General features: G+C 38.7%; 2 protein-coding genes across 6 annotated transcripts; one reads left to right on the forward strand and one right to left on the reverse strand.

Moving 5' to 3' along the window:
• The first annotated feature begins 2,278 nt into the window (after nt 1-2,278).
• Nucleotides 2,279-12,896, forward strand: LOC111248809 (putative phosphorylase b kinase regulatory subunit beta). 5 transcript variants are annotated; one of them, XM_022801787.2, is made up of 14 exons: nt 2,279-2,418; nt 4,579-4,709; nt 4,841-5,076; nt 5,366-5,592; nt 7,010-7,247; nt 7,404-7,601; nt 8,026-8,172; nt 8,450-8,695; nt 8,830-9,168; nt 9,563-10,075; nt 10,453-10,635; nt 10,826-11,145; nt 11,667-11,913; nt 12,116-12,896. In XM_022801787.2, exons 1-14 carry the CDS (start codon nt 2,396-2,398, stop codon nt 12,347-12,349), a joined length of 3,282 nt encoding a protein of 1,093 aa, XP_022657522.1. In that variant the 5' UTR covers nt 2,279-2,395; the 3' UTR covers nt 12,350-12,896. The 5 variants fall into 5 exon arrangements, with proteins under 5 accessions (XP_022657522.1, XP_022657518.1, XP_086843458.1 ...); XM_022801783.2 differs by lacking the exon at nt 2,279-2,418 and adding an exon at nt 3,216-3,355; XM_086987332.1 differs by lacking the exon at nt 2,279-2,418 and adding an exon at nt 3,702-3,840.
• Nucleotides 2,327-3,235, reverse strand: LOC147756000 (uncharacterized). Its single transcript, XM_086987342.1, has 2 exons — nt 3,043-3,235; nt 2,327-2,511 (listed from the first exon to the last, which is right to left on the reverse strand). Exons 1-2 carry the CDS (start codon nt 3,233-3,235, stop codon nt 2,327-2,329), a joined length of 378 nt encoding a protein of 125 aa, XP_086843468.1.
• Nucleotides 12,897-13,078: the final 182 nt, after the last annotated feature.

Consider the following 13,078-nt stretch of genomic DNA (forward strand, 5'->3'; position numbering starts at 1 on the left):
GTATGCTTTTGGCAGGGAGACATGCTGCTATTACACTGGACATTATTAGTCATACGATGTAGGTTTGCCATTTACGTTTCCTGTTTCTTTTTCGCCTATTAGTTTCATCTTCATTGTTTGAAGTTTGTTGAATATTGAAAGTCTGATATTAACTGTGTGCTTATCCTCATTATCCAGCCACTTTGGCCGTTTTTGCAATTATTCTTCCTCGACCATGAGAAACGATATAGTTGAAAAGCAGTTGGTTTTCTCTAACCTAATATATATATATATATATATATATATATATATATATATATATATACATGGACAGTATCCTATTTAAATCGCTCGAAAAAGCTGGCCTTTCTCGTTGATCGTACTCCAACTAAATCCTTTATAGAGACGTCCTTTTTAGCATTGAAGCGAACCCTCCATGTAAAAGGTCAACAAACGTTGTTACCCTATATATTTTACAGGATTGCTGCCCATTTGTCTTTTCCAAAAGTCGGGGACATTGAATCATGGGGTACCCTAAAAATTAGCAACACAGATCATTTCCGCACATCCCTAAACAAAGGGCTACAACAAAGAAAATGTTATTATATAGTTATTACAAGTTCCGGCGCCCGAAAAACTGAAACCTATTCTTACGCCTTGCTTCTAAGACTATAGTAAAATAAAAAGAAGATAACTCAACTGGATTCTCGCATGCTCTAGAAGCATCGCTCCTGATGGTCATAGTTATTCTACTAAACCATCATCTAACACAATTGTAGTTTCGATTTAAAACTAAAACCGTTCATTAGTCATTTTCCAAATATTCTTTCTTTAATACGCAATTAAATTATTTGACAATAATGAATAGATACCTAACCTAACCGTCACGCGATATTGGTAGGCATAAATTTATTACTGTCATTCAAATACGCTGCATGCGAACATTTTCTGGAATTAAATTTCGGCTTAACTGGTAGCAAGCTCAAACGCAAGAACTCAAATGGTCAAAAAATTCAGAAGGGGTGAGAAAACGCAAAAGAAATTCAGTCATTAGAGCGTATCTGGACTATCCACTTCGTTACTTATATTCTTCTCCCCAAGAAAAGAAAAAATTCACGTACATCAATAATATTTTTGAATCTTTTTGGTGCATCTTTCGGTCCTTGAAATTTTAACCCCATTAAAGATACTCCGTTTTTTCTCGTAAAGCTCGTTCTTGTTTTTTTTTCAGGAGCTACACATAAATCTGACAATATTCTTTGTGATTGCGAATTTGTTGTTCTGTTCAAGAGCAGAAGTTGAACCTAGCCAGGACAAATCGCACGCCAAAGTTCGTCACAACTTAATGGGCTGTATGTAACGCTCCTAGAAGCCAATACAAACTCTATTTACGTTTTATATCAAGTTTGAGTAATACGACGTCAACCGATGGGTACGGAAACTAATTTTCAGACAATAGTTTCCTAGATTTATTAATGCCAAGCTTGTGTAAGGTAGAATAGACTGAACTAATAATAAAAACACACGTCCTCTAGATTCTTAGATATTATTATTCTCAGATCCTTATTACTTATGATCAAATTCTTTAAATAGATAATTCAGGGCGAAAAATATCCGCTTGTTTCTCAGTCCGCTTAGTACGCTATTCGTCGACTTTAATCAATATTGTTTCATGATGCAGGGCTTGCGGAAGGCATAGACTTCACATAAAAACGTTAGTAATTGCATATGTTAAATTCTCTGACAGACAAATTATAACCAACTTCAACTGAAACACGTATTAAGTTGGAAAGCAATGTTACAAAGCACTAAATCATAGCTTTGTAACTACAGCCCAGTTGCTTGTAAGAAAAAATGGGAAAAAAAAAAAACTAGAAATGAGTAGAGTTTTAGGCTTGTTGCGTAATTGTTCATTTCTGCTTTTCGCTGAGAAATCTTAAATAGGTATGTGTATTAGGATTTAGTTAAAAAAGTTTCCTTCAACCTCTCATGCGACCCCGCCTAGGCTATGCTGTAATACGTTATCTTGCGTATAGATGAAATGATCCGCTGTAAATGATTACTGTCCTTCGCTTGATGATCCCTCCAGAAGGATGTATAAAAGTCAAGAGCTTGGCGCCGTAAGGCTGCTCCATTTTTGCGCGCAAAAGTTTCTTTATGCTTGAAATATAGGTTAGATACGGTCCTAAAGGTTTTTACGCTGAGCTGAGCTGTTATGACACGCGCCCGGAAAATTGGATCCGCCCTTCGCTTCCATGAATCGAGTGAGGGTAAGGGATGAAAACAGACTGGTTGAACCCTCCCTTGTTGATGTGTTTTGGCCTCTGAGATATGTACTGCAGCGCTGTTACAGAGAGCTTGGTTCGGAGCTTCGACATTCCCGCACAGGTCTTGCGACCTTTGCAAGTTTGGCCTCATGGCTGCCACGCGATGTCTGGGGTAAGTTCTTGAGTAGAATCTTTTCTACGAAACAGTTGGCCAAGCCCACCCAATCGATTATTATAATGATGTGACACAAATGAAGTGCCAAACCTGTTAGTATGTCAGAAAACATGTGCAAGAGTTTTTGTCTAGAGTAAATTGAGTGTATAACAAATCTTAGCTATACAAGGTTTTTGTTCAAGTTTTCGTTTGGAAAAAGGTGCCCATCTTCATCGGTGTTTACCCTTCTGTGCCTACATTTATATGAAATGTCATCCACGTATACACTAGACGATACTTTTTTCAACTCTATTCCTTCGAGCAAGATATTAAATCGACAGTGTAAACTTGTCACAGATGATTATTGAAGCTCTATTTATAATGGTTTGTTTGCTAAGAACAAATTTTGGCAATCAGCAAATATTACTAATGTCTAATGCGATTTAACAGTTCGAATGACTACATCTGTAGAGACAGTAGCCTGCTTCATTGTTATGGCGTGCATCGCCGATTGGATTTTGTAAATTATGCGAGCGCTGTAATGCGATTCGTCCGCGTGTTCTCCAAGTGGTTTACTTGTGTAGCATGATTTAAATAAGGTTTGCCGCCTCTTCTAAAGAGAGCCGTTTCCGTTTTACGTACGAGAGATGCCGATCCATGTCATGCCGCCAGTGATACTGGCCTCAATGTAGTGCTTTCCACGTTCGTGTTCCTTAACGTAACGTTGCTGGTTTCGCCGTTTGAGAGGCGGCCCGGCTGCGAAAGAACTAGCAAATCTTGTGGATAGCCAGCCCATCGCATCGGGCAAACGTTTTTGGATGCAAACACTGTGCATGTGACTCACAACAGCCAGGATCACTGGTGTTAAAATGGGCAAAAGAAGTAGACTTTTCGAAAGCCCAGCGAAGCCGAAGTATGAACAATACAAACCTCTCGAGAGGCGAGAGCCACCGAGGTACGCTTAGTCAAGATATCAGTAGCCAAATTTGTGTTTTTTCCACCCGATTGTGAGTCCAACACTGGTTAATGCCTTTATCCAACACATTTTTTATCCGTTGCTCTAGGTTCGATGTAGACGTGAATAGATACGTACTTTCGATGATTCAGATTCGAAAAATTCTGACTAGTGTTTTTTTATGATACCTTCTCTGCTTTTCACATTCAACTTTCCAGCATCATTACAACAGGGCATGGATATTACGTGACTGGAACGGAGCTTCCGGCTAGATAGGAGAGCAGAATTAATCGCTGTTGTGGATCTGTTTGTGTATTGCCCGTGGGCTCAATGACCGTCACAGTTCATATGCTCCCTAAGAAATGAGCTAGCGAACAGTTATATTCACAACCGAAAATAACAGAGACGGCGGCATTATGAACCATAACAATGATAAAAAAAAAAGGGACCGGCGTTCAAGGGACAGGGCGAACATTGACCCTTATGTATGCGGATAACATAGAATGGATAATTTGCATATCATAGAGGTTACTGGGTTGATCTTTATCTGAGTGAATCTCCTCAACGAGTTTTGTGCATAAATTAGTGCTTGTGTATGTGTGTGTTTGAGTTTGTTAATGGGTTCATGTGTGGTAGGTTTGTACAAAAATGATAGTTACGCCATTAATTTTTCCATTTACTTGGCCATTAGTATGTTCGTATGTATTCTAGTTTTATGACAAATCAGACTCGACACACAAATCTGCATATAAATGTTCTCTGCATATGGATGATTTTTCTTAGTGTGTCTGATTGTTATAGTTGAAAATCTTCAACGATCTGAGCTCGTTTGAAAAGCATTGGATGTTGCGAATACAGGTGTTACTTTTATGCTTGTGTCAGTATTCGTAGGTTAAGGCTGTGAAACCGATTGCGTAACACTAACATTAACAGATACCTTTATGTGTTCAGCCTACATCATCGACATCATTATTGAGTTGCTTTCGCTGTAACTGAACTCGAACAATATCAATATTTGTAAATAGTGACATTTACATAAAGTTTTTTTAACATTGAATCATTGAACATTCGTACTCTATTGATTTTTCCACGGCGATAAAATTGTAATAATGCCTCATAAATAGCCCTGTTCCATGGAAATAGTTCCGTGGAGACATTTCTTACAGTTTATAGAAACGGTCAGAACATATTTCAGGAAAAAGTGTATTTTTTCTCGCTTCCAGGTTGGATCCGGTGCCGGTACGATCGTTCAGTCATGAAAAGCTTTCAAGCGTCGTTGATATTGATGTGGAGACAATTAAGATGACAAATTATTCTGATACTGTAAAGAAACTAGATGCATTTTACAATCAAGGTAAGCAATCATTCCTGTTAAGGCCAGTCGAAACATTGCGGCTGCTCGGGCGCATTGCACGATGACAAGTAGGACGGAGGTAACATGTTCGCATGTGTCTTACTTGAACATTGCACTTTTATTTTACCCAGTTAAAAAACAGATTCTCCGATACCAAAGTGCTACGACGGGTCTCTTCCCAAAACATTCTTCAGAGAATGTGGCTCACATCCAGGACACGTTGTATTGTTCCATCTGTGTGTGGGCATTGTATCAATCATACCGCCGAATCGATGATGACCGGGGGAAGACATATGAATTGGGGCAGAGTGTGGTTAAGTCAATGCGTGGGATCCTGTTTGGTTGGATGCGGCAGAGTCAGGCAAAGGTCAGTTAAAAAAATTTTCAAATAGTGTCTAAAAGGAATTTTTTTTGATGCCAGAATGTCGAATCTAAGCCACTCAGCTAAGTAGGAGACGATGCGTTACGATATGAAACAACTTATTTTCTCGAAATAAATTTACGGCAAACTTAATAATCTCGTATCTGTTAATATCGCGTGGTGGCATCTAGTTTGATTTCAGGTCGCTCGATGGCGCAACCGCTTGTAAGTGCTGCATCAATAAAGAAAAAAAGTAATAATATGCATTTATTCCGGTGTTCTGCCTTTTCCATAGATGGAAGCATTTAAGTCAAAGCAATGCCCCGAATTTGCTCTGCACTCAGTTTTTGATGCGAAAACAGGAAAGCCTATATTAGCCGACAAAGATTACGGGCACCTACAGCTGAACAATACAGCTCTCTACTTGCTTTATATCGTGCAGATGATCTCGTCAGGTTTGCAAATTATTTATACTATGGATGAGGTTAACTTTCTACAGAACCTGGTGTACTACGTTGAGCGGTAAGAGTGCTTCTTTAGTTTGATTTCGTATTCGATATATTACTAATTCTCATAAGAACTCTTTGCATATATTAGTCATATTATATTTATATATTTATGAGTCGGCTTACTCAGATGGTATGGAGCTTAGTCAAGCCCCGTCAACATTGTACAGGCAGATCGAGTGGAGTTTTAGAAAAAAAAAAAGTGTTTAGAAAAACAGTTTTTCAGACTATACAATTCCACGTTAGTGAGGTGAGTTAATATTCTGGCGTACAGGCTAACGAGGGCTAGGCCATGGCTGAAGCAGCTCCCTAATGTGCCTGACATTGTTTGGTGCTCTTAACTCCACAGTATGTACCATAACGAAGAGTTCGCATTTCAAATTATTGACGTACAGATTACCCCTACCCTCGGATTTTCATAGTGTTAAAAGAACTTCAGGATTTCTGCTTTTGTCAGAAATTCAGCAATATGTGATCGTGTAAGAGAACTACGGTATTTTTGAAATGACCTGTTTAACATATTGGAACAGCCTTCAACTAGATTTCAAAGCGGCAGCGATAAACGCTTGTTATAAGGCTGCGCTAAAAGGTTGTTCTATTTTACGAAACCTAAAATACACAGTTACGAGTAGGTTTGCTATACTAAGGTAGTAAGGGCCTTCCAGTATTTGGCTAGCCACTTCACCGCACGTCGCCGCTTATTCAAATTAGAAGCGTTTACTCTTGCTAGAACTAATTTTTCAAGGGCGAAACGTCCTATCATTGTGCATGAAGGTGCATGCGCTATGAACTATGGTTTGTATTCTATTTTTCATTGTAAAGCCCATCTGATGTTACTAAAGATAGTTTCCCGCATTTGTAAACAGTTTTTGACTACCCCTTTAGACTTCCTATTCATATTAATAACCCTAAAAGCAAACGTTAACAGCTGTAATCATCGCCGATAAAAATCGGGCTCAATCTTCCATTTCAAATTGGTTCGATTAACGAACCATTGATATAGTTGGCGTCACATTCTACTTAACGAAGGACATGAAGTATGCTTGTGAGAACAAAGCTTAAACAGTAATTTAAAATATTATCCCTCTAATAAAGCATTCTAACTTAGAATTACAATATAATTATTTTTACCGTTATGATTACTCAGCATGGCAATATCCTATATATAGGGTGTTGTTGTGTAATTATAAAGAGAATATAGTAGATATATTCCGTAATAATAATAACCACAGGAAAATTAACTTTGGCAGAATGAAGTAAGTCGGTACTCCTTATAGTTATTCAATCGAAACTCTATTTATTTGACAATAGTCCATACTCTATATAAATCGCCTCTCTATCGAAATCTATAGCTACTTTCCATTTATCTTGTAGCATTACACAAATTTGGTTAATTTGATTTTTGGCAATTAAATGTTGATCTTCTTTTATAGAGCTTATCGTACACCTGATTTTGGAATATGGGAGCGAGGTTCGAAGTACAACAATGGAACGCCTGAGATTCACGCATCGTCAATTGGTATGGCTAAGGCAGCTTTGGAAGCGATCAATGGTTTTAATGTTTTCGGCGACAAAGGAGCCGAACGGAGTGTGATTTACGTAGATATTGATGCCCATAATCGTAACCGGACGATCTTTGAAACGCTTCTCCCCAGAGAATCCAGCTCGAAGGTAAACTTAAACATGCAAATTTCAGAAACTGTGCACTCTGTTTTTATTGATAGGGACTACTAATAAAGAGGATACATATATATAGTTTGGGTCTCAAATATTTATTTACTACGTTGACTTAGGTTTAAAATATGCATACGTCTGTGTTGTTAACAGAATACGGACATCAGCCTCCTTCTAGCTACCAGCTTTCCATGCTTTGCCACACACGATGAATATCTCTACTCTCGTACTAAGGACAAGATTATTCGACGGCTCGAAGGACCTTACGGTTTTAAAAGGTTCCTTCGCGACGGCTATGGCTGCGTCCTTGAGGATCCGGCAAAAAAGTTTTACGACCAAGGAGAAACTAAGGTAACGCTAAGGTAACAACCGTATTAGATACTCTTAACGCATACATACAAATCTCTAAATCAAACGACCATATCTGTCGGTTAGTTATTTCCCCAAAAAGTAGCCTACGACGTGCTTGCTTACTAAATATATAAGCATGAAAGGTTGTTTGGGTTTAAAGCCAAGCCCAGACGTATAAATCGTTTCGTTTTGGAAAGGGCCATCTATCTAAAGCAATGTTTAACTAAAACAGTATAATTGGAAGCAAAATACGAAACATTTATTTACATTACTCACGTAGAGACTAGTAACCTTCAATGATATTAAGTGCAAATATGCTTACTAAAGGGTCACACTGTGATTCCCTCCAACGGATTACCTCAGAAATGACAGAGATAATTCCTTGTGTGCACTTTAGTTGATCAGTTTATTTTTGCTATTTCAGCTGTTTGATCATATTGAGTGTGAATGGCCACTCGGGTACATTCTCCTGATTCTCGACGGAATTTTCAAAAATAATGAGGAACAGGTCAACCGGTATTGCGAATTGCTTGAGAAAAGGATAATACGAGATGAGGATAACTTAGTTGTAGTGAGTATATAGAACGCCATCCCGTACAAGAATTAGATTGGTCATGGGTAACGTTTCTTCATTGCAATTTTGCATACATCCATCATTTTGATAAATGGTCATTTAAATAGACGGCGGCCAATTACTTTGTTGCCATATAATATACTACAAAGCATAGTAATTTTGTAGTTAAAGTAATAAAATGGATAGAAAAATGGAACGATCGCACTCTAATAATATCCACAGTGCAGCAAAATAATGCTTAGTATTTTTTGAAATGATAACTATCTTTTTTCAGATCCCGAAATACTACTATGTACTAGCAACGCTGCTCGATTTAGAAAAAGAACATCCAGGTCAATCGCATCGAGCAGCGTCCAAGGAAGGTACACCAGAAAATTTATTCCTCGCGGGCCAGGCCTTTTATATCATCTCGCAGTTACTTATTACTAAGATGCTGCATATCAACGAGCTTGACCCTATTAGACGCTACCTACCCAGTTTTAATCGACCGAGAAGGACCGATCGATACTCTGCATTTCAAGTGGGTTCCAAACAGAAATTTTTGAAACGCTACACACATCAAAGTACTGGAAATAACTTAAAGTTTGTGCAGTATCTTTCACTCGTGATCATTTCGAGACGAGCTAACGGTAATGTATATTTTTTAATTCTTAGGGAAAAGCGTGCGCCGATTTGGTCGTTCAAGTGGTGTTAATCGCGGAAAGCCAACGACTTCAAGCAATGATGGCCACCTACGGAATTCAAACGCAGACGCCTCATGAAGTCGAGCCAGTTCAGATCTGGTCACCCACTGAACTGGTGAAAGTATACGAACATCTTGGTTTTAATCAGAAACTGGGTTTAAAAGGCCGCCCACCTAGGCCAATTGGTGCCCTCGGCACAAGTAAGCTTTACAAAATCAAGGGCAACACGGTCATGTGCTATCCACTGATATTCGAAGTATCCGACTTCTACCTTAGCTACGATATGGCATTGCTCATCGATGATATAAAGGTATGAAGCAGAAATCAGCTGGTCAAGATATTCTGAATTCGCCTGCCTTTATGGGTTCTGCCTAATAAATTTCAACATTTGTGCATCGTCTATAATTTCTATGTATAATTTCAATACTTATATATTCAATACTTATACGTATATATATATTTCTACATGGTATATATATATACGTATATATATATACCATGTAGAAAATGTTATATGTATAAAGAGAGGGAAAACTTCACTTTTTATCAATGCAATGTATCACGCATATATAAGGACACCTCTAAAGTACGCATTATTTTTCATATCGCAAAAGTAAGACACCGTCTACGCCGTGAGTATATATAACTCTACTCACATTCGGCTACTCTACTTTCGTAAAATAGTGTATCTACATTATTTTCAGAACGAATTACACTTCGTTGGTAAGTACTGGCGAATGTCTGGCCGCCCCACAATGGCCATTCTTATCCGCGAAGAAAATATGCGCGATTCGCATTTCCGCCAATTACTCGAACTTCTCGCCATGTTGAAGTCCGGTAACTGTTACGGCCTAAAGGTACGTCTCGGCAGACTTCAAAATTTGATGAATTCGGCCTGCATTGAGCACCTTGACTTTCTTGATCTGGTACCTGATGAACTGGCACCAAAGCTGCAGTGCCTTCAACAGTTCGAAAATCCGCATACTGGATACACGAGCTTGACGGATATTCCAACCGTACTCGAGTACGACGAGCCTCTGAAAAATTACTCGGAATATACCAAGCGATCGACAGAAGAAATTGTTGAAGCTCTACGCCATGTCGATACATTGTATGGTCAGAGCCAGCTCCTCGGCGTCTTGTGGCAGCGTTGCGGAGTCCATTATAACATTGACGGAGCAAACCTCGAAGATCGTATGGAAAGGCTAACCCGACAGGTAACTCTTAAAATGCGACTCTTTTTGTTTGCAGGTAATCCATACATCATATCAGGTCTTGTTTATCTTTATTTGACCAGCCATTTTGGATACAGTTAACATTATCCATTGCCATGGCATTTCTCCTGGTACACCACTTTTGCTCCATCAAGCCTCTATAACTACAGATAATATCATTGTATATTGTTAATAATCAACAATAATAAGAATCAGTTAATTTTTCATAACAGTTGTGTAGGTTATACAATCAGTATACATATATATATAGATATATATGTATATATATTTATATACAAATGGAAGACATTAACATGAAGCATGTATGTTTCATAGATGCCTCTTGTGTTACGAATTGAAAGTAACGGTGATACTCTCAGGCAGGTGCGCTCCGGCATTGGACTGTTCTGCGCTATTGCTCGAGTCTTTTGGGGAAACTCGCTGATTCTTTAAGTCCGTACATCACTTCTATTCTCGTTAGCGGAAAGCAGCTAACTGTTGGTGTTTTCGGGAAATCTGAATATGTTATAGATCACCCCCTTACGCCACAGCAAGTTCAGCAGGTATGTCTCGTCCGTTGCTCCATATATGTCCTGTTATTATTCGATTTAGCTGTGTCTAAAATAGCTGAATTTGTTGTAGATCTTACAGGGTGCTCATTCTCACCTAATTAAGCTTGCATTTGAGACCGATGCTTGTACACGGGTCTATCTATATTATTTTTTGTATTTCTTTGGTGAAACAAAATTTCAGCTTATTTACAGCCAGTGCCTAGACTATCCATATCATGCTGTGTTGATGCAAGAAATTCTTGTTTATTGCGGGAAGTTAATACAAACGACGCCGAAATTGTTCAACGGAATCCTTAAGATTCGAGTGGGCTGGATGATCCATGCACTACAGTTGTATATGAAGTTTTCGGATAATAAACAAGCACTCGAGTCACTTTCGCCATCAGAACTTCGACGAGTTGTTCTAAAGGTGCTGGATGTTAAGGACTCCAACTTTACGCAGCACCAAATACGTCAAATCGAGGGAGCCCTATGCAGAGTGCCTGACTACTTCTTCGACAGGTAAACTACTGTTTTATCATGCGATAACGATTAATCTTCTCATGATGGGGCGGTAGGAGTATATCTGCCTACTAAGTTTCGGAATATGTTAGGTAACCTAGATTCCAATTTAGAGGATGTATTTCGATCCTTCTCTAAAAAGGTTCGAGCAATATGAGAAGCTGTGATAATCCAAGTAATCCCGTCGCTTACCCAGAGTCTTCCAATCAATTGTATCGAGTCCTTTAACCCAGCGTGACGTCCTTGAAGAAATAATGTATGACAATACTGAAGCCTGTTGTAGAAGGGACAGCTGGAAGTTATTATGAAGGTTCTATTCCGACGGCTAAGCTATAACACAGAGACACTGGATTCCACGCGAAAGCGAGTTTTCATCCGGCAGGGTCGTTTTGAGGTTGGAGTGTAGATGTTCAAAATGCATTTTTTGACTCATTTTTAGAACTAATCAATGATTAAGTGTGACTGCTAAAAATGGCGACTTGTTGCTTTGTTGACGCGCATAATTGGATTCTGCATTTTAGAGTATGGGACATCCTGACGAGGGTTCCGGATGGCATCGTAATCTGCGGTCAGCATCTGCCACAACAGCCAACCCTCTCTGAACTAACGGTTTATGAATTAAGCTTTGCTCTCAAGATTGAGCTTCTGCTCAGCCGAGTTTCCTTCCCAGAGTATCGTCATCTCATGGTTGAACTCCTCATGGTGATTGATGTTATCTTACGACGAAATCATGAATTTTCCTTCACCGCACGAGTTGACCTTGATGAGGTGAATATACACGTCAACATAAAAACAATGTCATATAATACAATAATAACAATTACTTTTATCATAATTAATTATATTGTTTGCTGTACAGTAATATACAAAATTGTCTGATAATAATACTCACTATTCAGGTAATAATCCTACTTGCAACTAACAATCCATTCTCTACATTTGTCAACTTGCTCTTGTATTGAACTTCTAGCTGATCCGTGAGGCATTTGCTTTGTTTCAAATGGACCGCGGCACCCCACCTGGTGAAGCGCAATTGCAAGGCTCGCCACGCAGACGCAAAAGCCGTGAAGAAATGTCAGCGTTCTATGCCGTTTCCAATTCGGTCTCCACGTGCTATCTTTCCCGCGCGGTCGTTTCCAAGCTTTTGTCTGCCGATTGTGCCAAGAAAGAGGCCGACGTCATGAACCACTGCCACATGCAATAGGCAAAACGCAATTAAAACAGAAGAGAAAATGCCTAAAAACCTGTCAGGTGGCGTAGATGTAGTGAAATCAGCAGACTTCATTAGGATTCGGCCATCCTGCCGGCTTCGCTTAGTATTCCTAAATTACGAAGCAAAATCTGCATCAACCTCGAAGAACTGGCACAAATTCATACACGTATGAATTTGCTCGGAAATCATCATGAGTGGCGTCAATATAGCGCTTTGTTTATCCACCTGTTATTTAGCAGCAACCCAAGATACCGAAAAACAAACTTATAAAATATATTAGCTCAGCTAAAATGTATCGACCTTGTGAAGAGATGAAATATTCTGTACAACTTTTATAAACAACGAAATGTTACTTGTATGCTAAATTCACACTACTTCTTTAAATCTAACAGGCTTTTATAAACGAATACACACAAATACATATAAAGCGTTTTTCTGTATAAATCAATATCGTTAGGACCTGACTATTGTTTGTTACATTTCGTTTTTAACAAAATGATAAAATATAAGAATAACAAGACAGGCTGAATCATCTGAATACATGGTTATTTTTAGATGCTATGATTAAAAAAATCTCTAGCCAAAAAACCGCAAACTTTACCGGGTAGGTCAAAATGTATTTTTGTACAGCTTTAATATTTTCATCTTTGTTCGCATATAGTAAGTTCTAGGAATATACACTGCTCAAACTAGTTGTAAAAGGCGCTCGGACTATGCTTC

This window comes from Varroa destructor, unplaced genomic scaffold, assembly GCF_002443255.2.
Source record: "Varroa destructor unplaced genomic scaffold, Vdes_3.0 BEIS01000004.1, whole genome shotgun sequence".
NCBI classification, from domain to species: domain Eukaryota; kingdom Metazoa; phylum Arthropoda; class Arachnida; order Mesostigmata; family Varroidae; genus Varroa; species Varroa destructor.